The 20251-nt window shown below is 37.8% G+C and overlaps 1 protein-coding gene across 1 annotated transcript; it reads left to right on the top strand.

Moving 5' to 3' along the window:
- Positions 1 to 12555: 12555 nt before the first annotated feature.
- On the top strand, positions 12556 to 19881 carry DYNAP (dynactin associated protein). The gene is made up of 4 exons (XM_069467838.1): positions 12556 to 12612; positions 16166 to 16330; positions 19288 to 19475; positions 19620 to 19881. The coding sequence occupies exons 1-4, from the start codon at positions 12556 to 12558 to the stop codon at positions 19879 to 19881; spliced, it is 672 nt and encodes a 223-aa protein (XP_069323939.1).
- The last annotated feature ends 370 nt before the right edge of the window (positions 19882 to 20251 follow it).

Below are 20251 nucleotides of genomic sequence, written 5' to 3'. Positions count from 1 at the left end.
TGTTGGGCAAAGTGATAATCTTGGATTTACCCATACACTCTTTGCATATTGTATTGACCCAGGTGTGTCCTACTCTGTCTTGTACAATAATATAGTAATACCTGCCCAAGAAATGTTCTTTGACAAGGCAGAGATCAGATGAATTTCACAGTAACATATTTTATATTTTCTTTGTTACCCTATAGAGTCTTGTGACTGTTTAATCAATCAGGCATTTTGAAAGTGGAATATTCCAGTTATTGCACAAGTATCAGAAATTATTTATTCCTCTGTAGGCTATCAAATAAGGTATAAATACACATAAATCTTGTGAAATTTTATCTATGCTGTGGCTATGGAGCTTCTGGGCCAAATTAAGATAATGTCTCCTTGATTACTGTTATAACATAACATTAATACATTATTGTATGGCTAAGAATGTAATTCAGCTGTTACGGGAGTCTAGTGTGCTGCAGTGGTTCTTCTTTATGAAGGTTTTAGAGGTTCAGGCTTCTTTCAGCTGGCTACCTGCTGTTCACAGGATGTTGCCCTTGTCTCTGTGTTACAGGATAGCTCACCCACTCGCCTGCATTCAAACAAAAGGGAAGTGAAAGGGGAAATAACGGGCATATCCCTTTGCTCTTAAGGGCACAACCTGTTAGTTGCACACATACCTTCCTCTCTCATGCCATGAGCTGGAATTTAGTGACATGGCTGTCTCGCTATGTGAGAGGGTGGGCAGTGTCCAGCTAAAAATCTCAGAGCTTGCTTAGTATGACAGTGAAGGGGAAAATGGTTATTAAGGATAACCAAAGTGTGTCAAACATGTACCCAGGTTGAAAGAAAAGCCCAATTTGTAGTCATTTCAAGCATAATATCATTTGTTTTCTGTCACTATTATATAAAATTTTTAATGACTTCATTGATTCAATTTCAATAATATTGAAACATTTAATTCACAGGGATTGTTACAGCCCACAAGACCATGCTTTATTTCTTGGCAGACATCATATTATATTGCTTTTGGGGCAAATCAATCTCCCAGTTACTTTTCTCTCCTTCCATGGCTTTTTCATTGCCCATACGTTTTAAAAGTGTTGGATATATTTACAAGACTTTTGAAAGGGCAAAATTACACATACACACACGCACCTCTCTCTCTCTCTGTCTCTCTCTCTTTCTCTCCCTGCTTCAAGAGAGCAGAGTATAATGCTTGGCGCATGTTGAACGAATAAATAAAAATTAGCTGCATAATTTGAACATGTTGGTTTATTTTTCATGAACAAAAAAAAATCTTCCTAAATATTTCAGGGAATTCCATCACTTATCTTTTAAATGTTTTCTAAGTTCGTGCTTCTCCAATATGATGAACATAGGAGTCACCCAAGCAGAGGACAAACCCGCCCACAGATTTAGGTAGTCTGGGGAACATCTTTTCCAAGAGGTCTTTCCATCTCTTTCCAACTCTAGGACTTGATTTACTTGCTCCTTTTTGTTTTCAAAAGGAGATCTAACAGACTTTCTTATGGACTGTCTGCCTTTCTTCTCCCTGAGCTGGGACATATGAGTGGTTTCTAGCCTAAAAGAAGGGAGATTCTGACCATGATTATTAAACTGATTGTCTCGTATCTCCTCTTGGGGCCTCGGTTTCCTCAATTGTAAAATGGCACAGTTGGATTAGATGATCTTTCTCATGTCTGAGTTCCATCATTGGAAAATTGCGATATATTAAGTCTAATGGATCTATAGGTAGTTATTTAGTACTAATTATACATCTGTCATAAAAGAACATTAGTTTTGAATTAGTTTTTGATTAGTCTCTATGTAAGAGTCATTTTTTTAAATTTATAAGTTCTTCACTAAAAACTTTTTGTGCCAGTTTTGTGAGGATCCCCCTGGATACATATGTTGGATGCTAATTTTATTTTAATTTCAGAATATTCACAGGGTCCAAATATTTTGGTCACATGGGTTGCTTTTGTACTGCTTGAGTCAAAGTTAAAAGTGTGCCTATCACCCAGATAGTGTACATTGTACCCATTAGGTGTGATTTCACCCATCTCCTCCTCCCTTTTCCCTCCTGCTTGATTTTTGTTGAGTTTTACTTCCATCTGTGCACGTGAGTACTGATCAGTTAGTTCCAATTAAATAGTGAGTATATGTGGTATTTGTTTTTCCATTCTTGTGATACTTCACTTAGGAGAATGGTCTCTAGTTCCATCCAGATTGTTACAAAAGGTATTAATTCATCATTTTCTTCTTATGACTGAGCAGTATTCCGTGGTATACATATACCACATTTTATTGATGCACTCATGAATTGATAGGCATTTGGGTTGATTCCACATCTTTGCATTGTGAATTGTGCTGTAATGAACATTTGAATGCAGGTGTCTTTTTGATAAAATGACTTTTTTTCCTTTGGGTATATACCCAGTAGTGGGATTGCTGGATTAAATGGTAAGTCTACTTTTAGTTGTTTGAGGAATCTCCATACTATTTCCCATAGAGGTTGTTCTAGATTGCAGTTCCACCAACAGTGTATAAGTGTTCCTTTCTCTCCACATCCACACCAGCATCTATTGTTTTGAGACTTTTTGATAAAAGCCTTTCTCACTGGGGTTAGGTGATCTCTCATTGTGGTTTTGATTTCCATTTCCCTGATGATTAGTGATGTTGAGCATTTTTTCATGTTTATTGGCCATTAGTCTATCTTTTTTTGAAAAGGTTCTGTTCATGTCTTTTGCCCACTTTTTAATGGGGTTATTTGATTTTTTTTCTTGCTGATTTGTTTGAGTTCTTTGAAGATTCTGGTTATTGTTTCCTTGGTTGTGCAGAAGCTTTTTAATTTACTCAAGTCCCATTTATTAATTTTTGTTGTTGCTGTGAGTGCCATTGGGGTCTTCTTTGCCTAGGCCAATATCTAGAAGAGTTTTTTCAACATTTTCTTCTAGAATTCTTGTGGTTTCATGTCTTAGGTTTAAGTCTATTATCCATCTTGAATTAATTTTTGTGAGTAATGAGTGATATGGATCCTGTTTCAATCTTCTACATGTGGCTATTCAATTTTCCCAGCACCATTTATTGAATAAGTATTCTTTTCCCCAGTGCATATTGTTGTCTGCTTTGTCAAAGATCAGATGGCAATATGTGGATGGTTTTACGTTTGGATTCTCTGTTCTGTTTCATTGGTCTTTGTCTCTATTTTTGGCCAGTACTATGCTGTTTTGATTACTGTAGCCTTGTAGTATATTTGGAAGTCTGCCAATATGAGGCCTCCAGATTTGTTCCTTTTGCTTAAGGTTGCTTGGCTATTTGGGCTATTTTAGGATTCCAAACATAGTGCAGAATTATTTTTTCTAGATATGCAAAAAATAATGATATTTTGATGGGGATTGCATTGAATCTGTAAATCATTTTGAGTAGTATGGACATTTTAACAGTGTTGATTCTGCCAATCCATGAGCATGATATGTTTTTCCATTTGTTTACATCATCTGCAATTTCCTTCCTCAATGATTCATAGTTCTTTTTGTAGAGATCTTTCACCTCCTTGATTAAATATATTCCTAGGTATTTTATTTTCTTTATAGCTAAAAAGATGTATGTTCATAGCAACCGAAGCAGAGGGAGCATATGGTTAGGGTAAGCAGACATTGATTGAAAAGTTACTAGGGTATTTTTGTGTTAATGGACAAGGTCCATATATTAATAGGGTGGGAGGACACAGTGAGGAGTATAAAGCTTCAGACTTTTTCCAGGCATCACATTTAAGGTATAAAAAAGGCATATACTTAAGTTCAGCAAATTTCACTGTATTTTCATTTTATATTGGTACAAACACAATAAGAAATAGGTAAAGAATAATACTGAGAGAGTAATAGAGACAAGGGCATTTTATTTACTAATCCCCACCCCCACCCCCCACTGACCATATAACTGACCTATCTTGGGTAAGTTCCAGGTGGAATGTTGGGGTGTTCTCCAGGGTTTGTTGTGGCTGTGGGATCCATGGTTACTGGCCAGAGCCCTGTGGTGACTGCAGTGCCATGGAGAGGCTGTGATCCTCTGTGGAGCTGAACTCTGGACTGAACTTTGGGAAGCTGGGCAAGGTGGTGATGAGTCCACAACTGGCTTTCCATAGTCTCCAGTGGGAAACACTGGTTTGTCCACCTCTCATTGGCATATTGGTGGGTCTCATTGTTTTATTTAGACTTGTTCAATCTATTAGAAGCCACCTTTATGTAAGGCGTGACAAGCAGCTCGCAGAAACACTGGCTGCACAAATTAAGAAGAAATGCCAACTCATTGACAAGCTTAGTGCTTCTAAAAAGGAGTATGCAGAGATTGAAGCATCTTTAGAGAATGCCCGGCTCGTGAATAAGTCTTTAAATATACCCAGCCTTATAGACAGTTACAAAAAGGTGAAGAGGTCCAACTCAGTGCTGATGGAGGAATTAATGTATCTGGTGCAAGAAACAAAAAAGGAGAAATTCAAAGGCTCTAAACAAGAAGAGGCAATGAAGACGATATTAAAAATGCTGCAATCCCTAGAAGAGAACATGAGAATCCCCCTGTCACAAGGAATTTTTCCACACCTGCCAGGAGGCCAGCAGCCAAGCCCCGCTGGTCTCTTCCCTAGGAGTGGTCCTGGATTTTAAAGCAGAAATGCTCCCTCAGGTCTTCAGAGCTGCCAGGCTGCATTCGCCCACTCCATCTGAGGGTGGTTGAAACAGTGGATCCAGAGAGCCCCTGCCTGGGCTGCAGTTCCTCCACCTTCACAGCCGGACACGGCAGTCACCTTTATCCTGGGTAATTCCTCCAAATCTATTGAACTTCCTCAAACACACCAAGAAATGTGGGAGTTTCTTAATCTTTACAGAAAGTTTGGATTTTCTCTCATGAGCAGTGGAAAAAATGCTATGTTTAAGAGACTAAGCTTTTATTCATATTAAAACTTTATTAAAGTTCATTTTTCAAGATAATTTTTTGCAAATATTTATATTAATCTTGTAAGTGAATTATTTATACTTATTGGTGTATATGCATTATCTTTGCATCTATATATTGTATCTGTTTATGGACTCAATTTCTACACTGTATATGTAGATATTTTCTAAACAGAGGAATGAAAATTAAAAAAAAAAACCTCAAAAGAAAATGTACTTCATCTAAAGCATTAAATAGAGTATGACAGGAAATTTCATTTGCCCATACTCTTCAAACCAAATTGGGTAAAAGCCTGATAGCTTTTCTTCAATGTTATCTCAAAAAAAAAAAAAAAACCCACAAAAATATTTGTGATAAACTAAGAGGTTATATATAGTCCATGTTTAAACATGTAAAGATTATATATCAAAAACATATGTACATACACAGATATGATTTAGATTTAGTGCCTTTTAACATTTTCAACAGACATATCAAAAATTATATATATATATATAAGTATTAATAAGGACACAGAAATTTAGGCGTGTCCCGTTTCATGTTTCTTTGCGAGCAATGGTTTGTTATAAAGCCAGTTGTCTCTGAAATTTCTTCCTGAAAAATGTACACATGCAGATACAAACATACATGTTATAGTATGTGTTCTTGTATGTTCTTAGCCAATAAGGGCTACACAACCACATGACATTAAACATGCTCAGCCAACGAGAAATAATACACCAATTCTCATTGTCGGAGTGCATTGTCCTATTCTGTCTCGAATTGGGTGTGCTGTGCATGTATGCTGCTCACTGCACTGAGGCCTCTCTTTTTCCATATATATAGTTTTATATTTTTTTATTTCAAACTATTAAGGGGGTACAAATGTTTTTGTTACAGGGATAGCTTTTATAATGCTTGAGTGAGGCCTATTAGTGTGCCCATCACCAGAATAGTGTTCATTATACACATTAGGTAGGTTTTTACCCCTCCCCTCCTCTCCTTTTCCCCCTTCTAGATTTCCGATGACTTCCCTCTGTTCCCCTGTGTGCCCATCGATTAGTTCCAACTTACTAGGGAGTACACACAGTATTTGTTTTTCCATCCCTGAGATACTTCACTTAGGATAATAGTCTTCAGTTCCATATTGCTGCAAAGGACGTTAATTCATTTCTTTTTATGGCTGAGTAGTATTCCATGGTATTATACATATACCACATTTTGTTAATCCACTCATGAAGTGATGGGCACTTAAGCTGATTCCACATCTTTGTGATTGAGAATTATGATGCAATAAACATTTGAGTGCAGATGTCTTTTTGATAATATGACTTCTTTTCCTTTGGATAGATACCCATTGTAATAATTTGCAGTCCCACCAACAGTGTATAAGTGTTCCTTTTTCTCTGCATCTGCACCAGCATCTACTGTTTTTGGACTTTTTAATAAAAGCCATTCTAACTGGGGGAGCCAAAAGCACATAAAATACAACTATTTACAAAGTAATGGGAACATGTTTAAACTCAATAATAACAGATAAATAAAAATTACTCTCTTCATCTGTCTAATTAGTGTTATATTTAAATATTATCTTACCCAACACTGCCAATCATGTGTTTAGACATTGTGCTGTCAATATTTTTGGCAAATCAAAAATTTTGTAGCATTTTGGAAAGCAGTTTGCATTAAGGGTGATAAAATACCTATATCCTTTGACTGTGTAATCCCACCTACTGGAAATCAGTCACCAGAAAATAGCTTAAAATATAGATAATAACATCTTCCACTATTACTCATAATTGCGGACATACAACAACTTAGAGAGGCAAAATTAGAGGACAGGTTAGCTCAACTATGTCACATCCTACATGGTATAATTATATTGACATTAAATGTGATGTTTTTATAAAAGATTTTAAATTATTCAGGTAAATGCATATGTTAAAATGCCAAGCATAAAAGATGATACTCTGTGTGTGTGTGTGTGTGTGTGTATAATGTGATCACATTCAAAAAAATGTATGACAAAAAGATGGAAGCTTTCTAATTCCTATAGCATGAAAACAGCTACCTGGTTCTGAATCTCTTTCACTTATGTCTCAAATACATACAAAGCAAAAAAAAAAGGATGCAGATATTCCCCCAACAAACATCTGTTGTGTAACTCAAAAATAAAGGCCCACAAACTCTAACTTACATATAAGCAGGATGAAAAAAATGTGAAAGAGGCAGAGTATTGTTTACACAATACACATTAGCAAAGTTAAACATTTCACTGTGTTGGTACTTATAAATAAATATGAATATTTTTATGGAAGTGAATATTCATACAATCTTGGAAACAATTTTGGGATTATATGATAAAGCTGAAAAAAACATCAGATGATCCAGGAATTTCACTTTTAATTATGCATCTAGAAACATAGCATCATTGCACTAAAAAGGGAACCAATCTCAATTTCGATCAGCAGGAGAATAGATCAATAATTGTGATGTAATCAATCAATGAAATACTATAAAGCAGTGCAAATGAATGAAGTAGGGTTGCAAATGTCCATGTAGTTGAGTTTTATAAATGTAATCTGGGCAATCTCCGCCCCCCACCCTGCACCTGATTATGGAAAAATACAGCATTATAGGCGTCATATAAATTTTAAAACATGTAAACAATACCATATATTTTCAGAATATATTAAAACATGAAAAAAGGGAAGTATAAACAGGAAATTAAGCAGCGTGGTCACCTCTGGTAGGAAGGGTGAGAGAGCAGGAGGGGACACGCTCAGGCATAGGTACAGAGGTGGCTGTAATTGTGTGTAAAAAAAATGTTATTGCTTAAGCAGGGTAATGGGAATTTGGCTATTTACCAGATTGTTCCTTATAGTTTTTTGTGTGTTTGAAAGGTTTCCTAATACGTTTTTTTAAAATGGTGTGGATGGGGCACGGTATGCGACGTGTAAAAAAGTGTGCGACGGGGATTCAGAGGTGGGCAGAGGCCGGAAAGCTCAGCGACTCCTGGGCCTTGGAAAGGACTTGGGATTTTACTCTAAGGGGAGTGCGATGCCGTTTAGGGGTTCCGAGCAGGATAGTCATATAAACAGGTTCACATTTTGGAAAGAACATTCCAGCTACCTTGTGAACTATGAATCAGAGGGGGCAAAGGTGGGAGTTGGGAGAACCAGTTGTGTGTGGCCCTCTTCAGGGATGAGGGTGGGATCGTCATTTGTATTTCCACATCCGACACTGAGCAGGGGGCATGAAAGGCGGTCAACACTATGAATAGCGGTATTATAACTAGAATTAATTTAGGGATATTCGTAATCTTTCTTTGTTTACAAACACTAGCGGCTACAAAATTAGTTATACCACATCTGCTTTTCAAAGACTACTGTCTCGCTCATTTCTCAATCATATTTTAAAGTTCACATCCTGACTTTTCTCTTTCCCCTTTGTCTGTGTAATCTAGTATCTTTCTACTTCCACTACAGCCTTATTCCACGTCCAGATTGCTCTTCTTGTTTTCTGCCTCTCTGTGTTGGTCTCAGCTACCCCTCTTTTACAATTTCCCCTTCCTCCTCTCTCCCCACCCACCGGCAGTGAGGACCTTCAAGATCCAGATCTCAACTTGCCTCTTCCAAACTGTGACCTACTTCATCCCTCAAAGATCACTTCTTTTGCTCTCCTAATATTTTGGCCATCGCCCCCAGTGGCTTTATTCTCACTTATCCACCTGATCTTGCCTACCTGCCCCCTCCCCACCAGCTCCTCAGTGCTGAGTTCACTGCTGCCTCCTTTGGGCCTGCCTTGGTCCCCATGATTGTCTCAGATCCAAGCCTGACTCAGACAGGAGTTCTATGAGCTGCTCCACCTCCATAGAGCCCTTGTCTTTTACCACCCCACCCTCCACCCCAAGTGAGGTGAAAAAATAAGCCAAGATCTCATTTTGAACTCTGGGACTGCGGGGTCTGCACCATCCACTGGACCTCCAGCTAGGCTGCTGCAACCCTGAACAGGGCAATGATGTCCCACCACTGAGCCCTTGAACCCCCCTCTAATCCTAGCTTTAGAGTTGACCCCAGTCTGGGACCCAGATCTGATAACCCAGTTATGGTTCTGAACCTTACAAACCCCAATTTCTTCATTTCACATACCTGAAATTTTCTGAGATTTCCATTCTGAGTGCTCATTCCAATAACCAATTTATTTGCTGCAATTTTTTTTAATGAGAACTGGAGCCCTGCCTTATTCTTCTTGTGCCCATCTCTGCAAGCTGTAGTCCCTTTTGGTGGGTGAACCTCAGTTCCAATATCGAGGGCCCTGCTGTCTTCAGAATGATTTGGCCTGCATGGCTGATTGCCAATCCCCATGCTCTGTAAATGTCCTAACAATCATCTGATGCTTAGGCAAGACTTGCAGGGTCAGCATGGATGACGACCCATGCCTCCACCCTGGGAGTTGCTAAATCCTTGCTGTTATATATAGCCTGAATTCCAGCAATCTCTGTTTTTGTGGGCAGGTCTAATTCCTGGCTTTGCTGCCAGTAAACATCCATACTTCCCTGATGAATCTTGGCATACATCACCAGAATCTCTAAAGGTATGACAGTTCTATCATCTTTACCATGAATTTGAACTCCAAGTTGTCTTTCACCTTTCCTGAGCATCCTCCTTAGGGAATGGTGCGGTACACAATAGACAGTTAATATATGGCTATAGACAAGAAACGAATGGAGAACTTGAAAGCCACACACTCTAAGCTTGGGTTCATGAAACGTATGTGTCTCATCAGAAAAGTAGGGATAATAATACTTAATTCTTATAAATTCCTATAGGTATTACAAGGATTAGCTATGAACAGTGTGGTACACCCATTGAAATAGGCACAAACATCTCTATAATGTCAGTAATATTATGTTAATCAAATCTTATGTCAGAGGCTGCCCAAGAGTAGCACCATTTGCTATGATCCCTCTATGGTTAAAGCTATTATTATGCTTTTTAAAAAAAAATTCAGAATATTATAGGGGTACAAACATTTTGGTTACATGAATTGTTTTTGTACAATTTGGTTAAAGTTATAAGTCTGCCCATCACTCAGATAGCTTGCGCTATACCCATTAGGTGTGAATTTACCTGCCTCTCCTCCCTTCTTCCACCTGCTTGGTTTCCATTGAATTTTACTTCCATATATGCCCATGAGTGTTGAATGATTAATTCCAATTTAATAATGGGTACATGTGGTGTTTGTTTTTCCATTCTTGTGATACTTCACTTAGAAGAATGGTCTTCAGTTCCATTCAAGTTGCTACAAAAGGTATTATTAATAGTGCACCACTTTTTTATGGCTGAGTAGTATTCCATTATATATATATATATACACACACACACACACACACGCACACACACACCCCATATTTTATTAATCCACTTGTGTATTGATGAACACTTGGGTTGATTCCACATATTTGCAGTTGTGAATTGGGCTGTAATAAACATTTGAATGTAGGTGTCTTTTTGATAAAATGACTTTTTTTTTCCTTTGCGTAAATCTCTAGATTAAGGGATAACTGAACCTTTCCTAGGAGATGACCCAACAGGATGTTAAAAGTGCACATTACAGTTATGCACACAGCCAGACATCTCTGCTGGCAGAACTCCACCAACATCATTCTATCCCCCATCCATCATCTCTGACAGAGGAACCAAAGTCTCTCTCACCTGGATAAGCGTGAGGAATAAGTATCCCAGCTACCACATCACTGGTGGTGTCAGGAGTAAACTTGTCTGAGATGCCAGTCAAGGAGCGTGGAGGGGCTAGTCTGGACATGCACACCACGGTGGCGAGCCCCATCAGGCCTGCCCCAACCACAGTGACCTGGCCGTGTCCATGGGCCTGTGAGGGGAGACATGTGGGCTGCACGTCTTGTCTGAAGGATTATTCCATCCAGACAAAGTTTTGCCCTGACAGTTCCTTCCTTAGGTCTTCAGCCTTTCAGAAAAAGACCTCTCCTGTCGGTGTTTCTTTTTTTTTTTTTTTTTTACCTGCCCCACCCTCAAGCCCTGTTGATGTTTCTTGTGTGTTAAAGATAACATTCCTCTAAAAAAATGTATTTTGCATAAAAGTTAAATTTTTATCATTTGTTTGATGATAATATTATTCTTATTTTCAAATAAATCAGTTTATTCAGAGGTCCTGTTAAATATTATTAACACCTTCAACCCATGTCTGTCTTTGTACCCCATGGCTAAACGAGGGTATTGTTGGTTTTGTTTCAACAGGAAGAAATCATCATGTTTTTGTTTCCTAATTTTTTACTGTGGCAAAATACACATAACAAACTTTATTATCTTAATCATTTTTAAGTGTGCAGTTTAGTAGTATTAAATACATTCACAATGTTGTACAACCGTTGCCACTATCCATTTCTAGAACTCTTTTTCTCTTCCCAAACTGAAACTCCATGCCCATTAAGCTATAACTCCTCCTTTCTCTCTCCTCCCAGTCCCCAGCAGCCACCATTCTATTTTCTGTCTCTATGACTCCAGGGTACTTCATATGAATGGAATTATACAGTATTTGTCTTTTTGTGACTGGCTTATTTCATTTACCATCATATCCTCAGGATTCATCCATGTGGTAGCAAGTCATCATGCTTTTAACTCCTCTTTAGAGCAAACCTTTTTCCAGCTTCACAGTTCCTCACCAGTTTTCCATGTTCTTGATATTCTAAAGCTTGAGGCTGTATTACTTCAGGTGATCTAGTAAAATTTATTAATATTGAACATATTTATCAGAGAAATTTCAAACTTTAAGAAAAAAATTGAAAACTCAAAAGTGTCATATACAAAGGGGACAGGTGTGGGGTCTTTTGTTTGCTACTGAACTTTTTGCATGAGAAGAATACCTGGCACACGTTTGAAACTCAATAATCTCACATGTTTAGTGAATAAACCAATAAAAGAGTTGATCCTTTTACACTTGGGACAAACTAAAGTTCTTGACAAAAAGAACAAAACCTTCTTCCTAAAGATTTTTAATATTCCATCATTCCTTTGACATTACTTCCTAGGAAATTGATCCTAATGGTCTTTAATGTGGGTGAATTACCTGAACAACTGACCGAGCAGACTTCCAGACACCAACCCAAGGTCTGAAAAGGTGAAGTGTCCCTAAGGCTATGAGTGCCTAAGAGATGGTGCCAACAAGGGAAGAGAAGGCATTTGTGCTGGAGTAGAGAGAAAGCAATGGAAAACCCGTACCTCAGAATTTTTTCCTTGGGTGAGTCCTCAAATAGAAGGCAGATGTCTGAAAGGTGGGGCCAAATAGAAGGGAAGGAAGAATTATGTAAGATTTTCAGAGTTGCTTTCCATCAGGAGAGTTGTTCAGGGGGTAGTCACAAGAGCGCTCAGAGGAAGTACTGGTTTTCTTTTGTCTTTCTATGATTTAACACTTCATTTCCTCCTCTAAGGTGGATCCTGTTTTAGTGAATAATTAATTTATTGTCTAGTTTAATCCACACTGTACTGATGCATCATACTGGATTTTCTACCAGTTGTTTTAATTATTTCTCATGAGGGCAGGTATAAAGGGCAAGGAACAAATTGGAAAATATTCTTGGAGTTAAACTTGTGATATTGGCAGCTCAAGATGGACAAAAAGCAAGGAAAATATGTAGTGAATGTTGAACACTCTGAAAATCAGCCAGTGAGTATTGTTCCATTTTGATATTTTGCTTATATTACAGTCTCATTTTCAGCATTAAAAACAATCTAATCTCTTTACTACTAGTAGTTAAGGTCATAATTTTGCATTCTTCTCCAAAAGGAAGAGTAACTGTATAGTAATTTTTCTGCCTTAATTTTCATGTTATATTTTGCTATATTTTAAACATTAATACTTATAGATGTAAAGTATTAGGAATGTTTCTATGACCATATGCTATAGAAATAAATCCATTTAACTTTCTATAGTTACCATCATGTAAGTATAAAGCTCCAATAATGTCATTGTTATTTATTAAGTTATAATCTTATAATTTGATGCTGAGATTTTTATATATAATTTCTAAACCTATTAGAACTCAGATTTCTAAATACGCTGAAAAACAAGATATTAATCCTAGATATTGTCTTTAGGCCTAAGAAAAAAAATTCTCTAAAAATACCTGCCTCATGTAAAAAGATGCTAATTCTGCCTGTTTTTTAAAAAGTATTTTTATACTAAGAACCAAGCCTTCAGTATATAGCTATCATAATCATATACAGTTATCATATCATATATGTATCATATACAGATTTTATGTATCTGGCTATATTTGATCAAATAATCTTTGATATCAGAACAAAGGAAGAACAGGTGTTGAAAATTTAAGTGGTAAGTTAAAATTCACTGCCTAAAGAATAAATAAAAAGTGTGTGAAGAAATATTTTGCCTTCGCCATATGGCACTGTGGCAATCAGTGGTATTAATCACTTATGAGATAAACCAAAGAAGAAAGTCTTGTTTCTCAGTAAGCGTTAGTTGAATAAAACCAGGAGTCCTGGTTCACCAAAAGAAAAAGTTTGTCCCTTTGAGTTAACAAAGGACCCTCTTGAAGATGTTCTTTGTCACTCCTGAGTCTGACTATTCTATAATTGGATCTTCAACATGCCCAAATACTCATATGGAAAAAAAAATTCTCTTTAACCAGGTATTCATCATCTTGATAGTTTCTCTAGAAAACAACAAATTTGAAGATGTTTAGAATAATTATCTTAAGTTGTTTTTTATAGCATATATCTGGATAGCTGACTAAATATTTGACTTTGTTATAGATATTTGGGCATAGTTATAAAAATATTTTTCTCTTAATGCCAAATTCAATAATGGGGCTTAAAAATTATTTGAAGATTATAAATGAACAGAAAAGAAATGTGGGTGTTTTTGTTTTTCTGTTGGGGATACAAGAGATCTTAAGTTAATCCTCATAAAGTTAGGGGGAAAACCCTATGGAACTTCCTTTGGAAAATAAAGCTAATGCACGTCAGTTGCCTATGGCTATTATAAGCTAATGCTGATGATCTCATTAAACATTATTTACAGCTCTCCAACTATTCCAATTTTGTATAGAGACTCCACCTGTACTAAGAGTCAGAGCAACCTAACACAGTTAATTTATTATCCCAAAGCTGGCCTAATTCATAAGCTCTCCACCCATAGTTAGATCCACATATCACCTTCCTCTTTAAAAGGGCTGTGATTCCAACAGGACCAGAAAATTCTGGAAAACTGGCCTAGTGAGTGAGTTTTACTTTGTTTACAAAGTGCATTACAATGTCCAAGTTCATAAATCACAGGCAAGTTGGATGTAACTAAAGCAACAGAAACAGCACCCAGGAAAATAAGCAAGCATGTTTTTTTTTGGAGACGGCACTCTAGCCTGTTGCGTCAGCCTAGCTCACAGCAACCTCAAACTCCTGGGCTCAAACGATCCTCCTGCCTCAGCCTCCAGAGTAGCTGAGACTACAGGCGCATGCCACTGCACCCTGCTAAGTTTTTCTATTTTGAATAGAGATGGGATCTCGCTGTTGCTCAGTCTGGTCTCGAACTCCTGAGCTCAAGCGATCCTCCCATCTCGACATCCCAGAATGCTAGGATTACAGGCTTGAGCCACTGTGCCCAGCTGCAAGGGTGTTAAAAAAGGTCAGTTTAACTTTCCTCACATATGCCTAATGAATAACAGGTAGAATTTTGTTTAATCATATTGAATAAAACATACAGCTGATACCTTTATTTCTTTGATATAATACTTACAGAAAAATTTAACTTAACTAATTTATTACTGCCAAGAATATTCTATCTTCTATATATTTAATGGCAATTGTATTTTTTTGTATTTTTAATGATAGCTCCTAATGGGCCAATAAGCATATACAATTCTGGTTTGACAGTTTTAATGGAACTCACTGGTGGTTGGCCAGCAATTTCTGTAACTATTTAGTAATGGGTTATTAATCAACACAATCAAAGACAACTAGTAGAATAGTAGTAGTCATAACAATACTATTACTACTAGTAGTAATGATAGTTAAAACTTACTGAGTGCATTCTATGTGCCAGACATTGCTGTAAGCATTTTGCAGTTATTTACTCAGTAATCATCACAGCAAATCTGCAAGTGGGTAATTTTAGCCCTTTTGAAGCTGATTAAAGAGTAGCCAAAGAAGCCCTTGATTCACAGCTAGAAAGTAAACATCACCATCCTGTGATATGAAGAGCCCTAGACAATTCTACATTATTTTTGATATGTAACAAAACATTTGCCCAAGGTCCATAAATTTCTGAACTTACTCCTCTCTCATTTTCACATTATCTCATTCTTCCCTCTTTTTTAACACACCTCTTTCCCTAAAGTCTTTTCCATCAAACTCACTCATTTTCAATCCTTACTCATCCCTTCTTCTCAACAATATTTTACAATTATTGCATTTATTTGTTCATTATAACTAATCTGTTTTGCCTCCTTGTTAGCAAATAAGCTCCGTGAAAGAAGAGACTTTTTTGTTGTTGTTGTGGACGGTTTTCACGCTGCTGTATGTCCAGCAAAGATGTTTCGCAAACTTGACACATGATTTGTCTTCTGTTTCCTGTGTTATGGGCTTGTAAAAGGAAAGAGCATGGTGTGAATTATACAAAGTAGTCACTTTGTATGAGAATTTGTCGTTAGTGTAGTGTAGTAAAGTGCACATTATATTACTATATTAGCATAGCATAGTATAACATAATAATATGCTACACATAGTGTAGTATAGTGGAAAGTACACAAGCCTTAACACTAGAAGTTCTGAGCTCCAGTGCTTGCTATTGTATCATGATAGCAAATCACTTCAACTCTTTTGTTTCCATATTCTTATTTTCAAAATGACCTGAACAGGTTGTTCTTGATAAAGTGCAAGGACTTTTTCAGCTCTACCATCGTGTTCCTTATAGAGGCTCCATAATATGTACTCTACCTACAGAAGCTTGCAACACAAGGGTAGCCAATACATTTACGTCCTATCATGAGGAAGAGGATAGCATTCCTGAGCTAGAACTTTGTTAACTTACAAAAATTAGTTAAAATGTAATATATAATAATCTGTCTAGACTTTTTGTCTTTAGAGGATAAGAAAACATTCCTTTTAAAAGTCACACTCTTGTGTATTTTTGACAGAAGAGTTTTATTTTAGCAATTCAACACCATGGCCTGCTGTTACTCACTTGCACTTCATCTCTATAGCCAGTCACGTGTCCAAATGACCAAGAGGCTCACAGCTCCACACGCTGGTGTCCACCTTCAATGGATACAACCTGTGATGTCTCCTCCGACTTGACTGGGGTCTGGGTGAGCCCAGGCATCCTTCAACATTCCAGATGCCCACAGCCAGAAGTATGCAATACACAGGTAACGTTTGGCGTGGCAGCTTTTATTCAGGTTGGGATGGGCTCTACATGGGGGAAGGGGGTGTACTTTGCCTATTCTTCCCCCCAAAATGCATTTACTTACTTAATTAATTTACATTTATGTTAGGCATTTTCTGTATTCTCAGTACAATATAAGTCACTGTGAGGCAATTCACAAGAAGGAGAATATTTGAAAGTCTCTGTTTTTGAAGAGTTAATGTTTTATTTAGGGATTTGAATATCCACAATAGATAGAAAACATATATGAAAACCAAAGAAATAAGTGTAAGGTACAAATGCAAGGTCAGGGAAGGTCAGGGGAGCAAGTATGTCAGCCATATGGGGCTTACCTCACTATTTAGACTCTGATGGGAGACTGTGTCATATTTAAAGTTTCATGGGTCCTATTCTATTGGTGATCACCTTATTTTCTTTACCGTGCAGTCTCTGAACCAATGTGTGGCACAGTTTTTTTTTTTTTTTTTAGCTTCCTGGGGCCTGACCTCTGATGCATGTGACCTTGACACAGAAACCTAACTGTTTTCTGAAGCTTCTCTACTAGCTTCAGAGACCAGATCCAGCTCTACTTGGTTCCTGACCTCATGTCCTGTTGGCTGAATTAACTTTCCCTCATGACTGTATCTCTTAAGTCTTCAGCCCTTGTATAGAAACTTGATCTTGACTACAAATTACTGATCTGGCTTGGCAGTTTGGTTGGATTCCTGAGACTCTAGAATTTCTTACTATAGAGACTCACTAGAGAGCCCCTGAGCCTTGTTTCTTGATTCTGGATAAAAAATTTAAACTGTTTATACTGTTTCTGGGGCAATGGGAAAGGATGAATGAGCTCAATAGGGTGAAGTTAGAAAATGAAAATGTACCTTTTTGTTTGCAGAGGTAAAATAACTCATATCAATTATAGAACTGAGAGAGATCTTCAGTAACATCAACGCTGCTGGTTCTTCTCCCCTGACTATACCTTAGAATCACCTGGGGGCTGCTTAAGAAAGAGCAGTGGCTAAGCCCCCATGCCAGACAAATTAAATAAAAATCTCTGGAGGTGGGGCCCTTACAACAATATATTTTTTAAAAGCTTTAAAAAAATTTTTTTAAGTTGAATCTAATGTGCAAGAAGTGATGAGAATGACTGATCTAGTACCATTCCATCATTTAACAAGTAGGGAAAATATGGCTCAGGAAAGTTTAGAGATTTGCAAGAACTCACATATTCTTTGCTAAAAGGGGCCTAAGCAGGAGAAGAACCTGTTGTCTGGTTATGTTCACTTTGTTTCACTAAAGTGCTGTTGTTCAGTTTGTCTGAGGCAGTATTACAGACTACTCCCAGATGGACATAAATCTGTTTGGCACTTTCTTTCCTTGAGCCTCCTTTTTCAGTGTCTCCATTCAAGGTAAAGAAGATGCTCTTTGTCCAAGGGCTAACTTGGTCTTAGTGGCCCTCATTTCCCTGGCCTTGCTGACAATTGCCCTCATTCTGTTCCCGCTGTCTTGGTGCCGCCATCCTTTTCACAAAACCCTGGCCTTCCCACAAATACCATGGCCCATGCCCAAGGACAGACAGGGGTTTAGCTTCAGGCAGAGAGAGGGATAGTTCCCCTATGTCAATGGAATGAAGAAGGAGAGGTAGAGTCCAGGTAGGTTTAGGTTTGCAGGTTTGGTAGCTAATAGGGGTTTGAAAGAGTTTCCATTTGATGGTTTCATGTTTCCCAATGAAGTAGGAAGGATATGAAGTCATTTGATAGGGATGAAGAGGAACAATTGCATGCGAGCGTTGGTGGATGGAAGTTACAGGTTTGAGAAAAGAAGGTTGAGAAAGTATTAAAAAAAATGAGGGAGTAGCTTAATCAGATTAATACAATAGGATGGTAGAGCAGTGCAGAAAATTCATTTGAGAATGGTGGCCATGCATTTATATTGAGTCTCATCTGCTCAGGTGCTTGGCTTTCCCCAACAATGTGGCTGCTCCAGCAAAGGTCCAGAGAAAGCAAATAGTCATTTATTTGCTATTTGCCAGCAAGGAGAGATGAGAAGGGGGAAGTGCAAGAGGTTTTAGGGAATTAGCAATAGTGTTATTGAAATAATGGATCATCCAAAAAAAAGTGAATAAGGAGGGATATGCATGAAGTAAGGGCTGCTGAACTAAAAGTTCCAATAAAAATGAAGACAGGTCATTATGGAATCATGAAACCAACAAGCTGGAAGGAGAGGCCATGGTGGTTAGAGGACAAGATTCTTGAGGAAGTGATTTTGGAAGTGGAGCAGTTTGGGATAATGACAATATCCAGTGGAGGATGAAGTACATGATGGAGAATCTGCTGTTTAAAAGTGCTCTTCTGCTCACAAAAAAGACAAATGGTCGGGGTGATGGAGGGAAGAATAAATGGAACACAGAGGACTTCTAGGGCAGTGAAACTACTCTGTGTGGTACTATAACGGTGGATACATGTCATTATACATTGTTCAAACCCATATAATGTACACCAGTAGTGAACCCTAAAGTAAACTATGGACTCTGGTTGATAATGATGTATCATCAATGACATGTCATTGTAGGTTCATCAGTTGTAACAAATCCACCACTCCAGTGGGGCAGGGGCCAAAGAGGAAATTCTGTGTCTTCTGCTCAGTTTTTCTGTGAACCAAAAACTGCTCTGAAAAATAAATAAAGTTTATTAAAAAGAAAAAAAAACCCAAAGGCCCCCTACTGGAAAATAGAATAAGAGAAGGTGAGATACTGGCAGATTTGTCTTCCTTCTAATGTTAGGGACAGCATGCAATTATTTCTACTTGAATGAAAACCTGGACTTCAAGTCTAAACTTCAGAGACACATAGTGATTCAAATGATGTTAATGCAATAAATTATAAATAATAACAAAGAGATGTGACTCATAAGCATTTTTGTTTTTCATAACTGATATTTTTATTTACACTTTTCTTAGTTGAAAGGAAATTGCCGCAATGACTGGTCTCTGTGGAAAGTCTTCCTGGCTTGTCTCTTAGCCTGTGTGATAATGACAGCAATTGGAGTGCTCATAATATGCCTGGTGAACAATAAAGGAAATGACAATGTCTCCATTGTTATCCAGCTACCTGGAAACAATGGAGAGTCTACAGTTACCTCACCTGGAATAACCTCAACAACTTCTCAAACTACAGAGACCACTTCAACGGAACCTACAACAACAACCACTTCAACAGATACCACAACTGCTACAACTTCCACTCAATCTACAACTTCAGTAACCACAGCTGTCACTTCAGCTGAACCTACAACCCCTACCCCATCAACAGAACCTACAATAACAACCACTTCAACAGATACCACAACTGCTACAACTTCCACTCAGTCTCCAACTTCAGCAACCACAACCGTCACTTCAGCTGAACCTACAACCCCTACCCCATCAACTCAGCTTGCAACCACAACAGCTGCCCCTACCACTTCAAGTGGAACCACAGATGCCTCCACTTCAACAGACTCTACAACTGCTACAACTTTAATAATGTCACGTGCTATTCCAAGTTCACCATAGCTGACAACCAAAATACTCACCACTTCCACCATCTCTTTAACTGAATCCACAACTACATTCATTTCAAATGAATCTATACAACCACGACCACTTCCACTTAACCTATAACTATGGTGACTTCTATTTAACCTACAATAACAATGCTCATCACTGTCCTTCAACAATTTGTAATCTCCACCTATTCATCTGAACCTGCAACCACAGATGCCACTATTACCACTTTAAACTTAATAGAACTAACATAAATCATCAAAATGACCTGTTCCATATCAAGTTACCCTTTAGTTATCACCACTGAAATTAGCCTACATCTACTCCTTGCACCAGCTCTTCCCCAAAATTGAAATTGTAGCTACCTGTTCTACAGTAG

The sequence above is a fragment of the Eulemur rufifrons genome, chromosome 5 (genome assembly GCF_041146395.1).
Source record: "Eulemur rufifrons isolate Redbay chromosome 5, OSU_ERuf_1, whole genome shotgun sequence".
Classification (NCBI taxonomy): Eukaryota; Metazoa; Chordata; class Mammalia; order Primates; family Lemuridae; genus Eulemur; species Eulemur rufifrons.
This window is presented reverse-complemented; position numbering and strand designations above follow the sequence as displayed.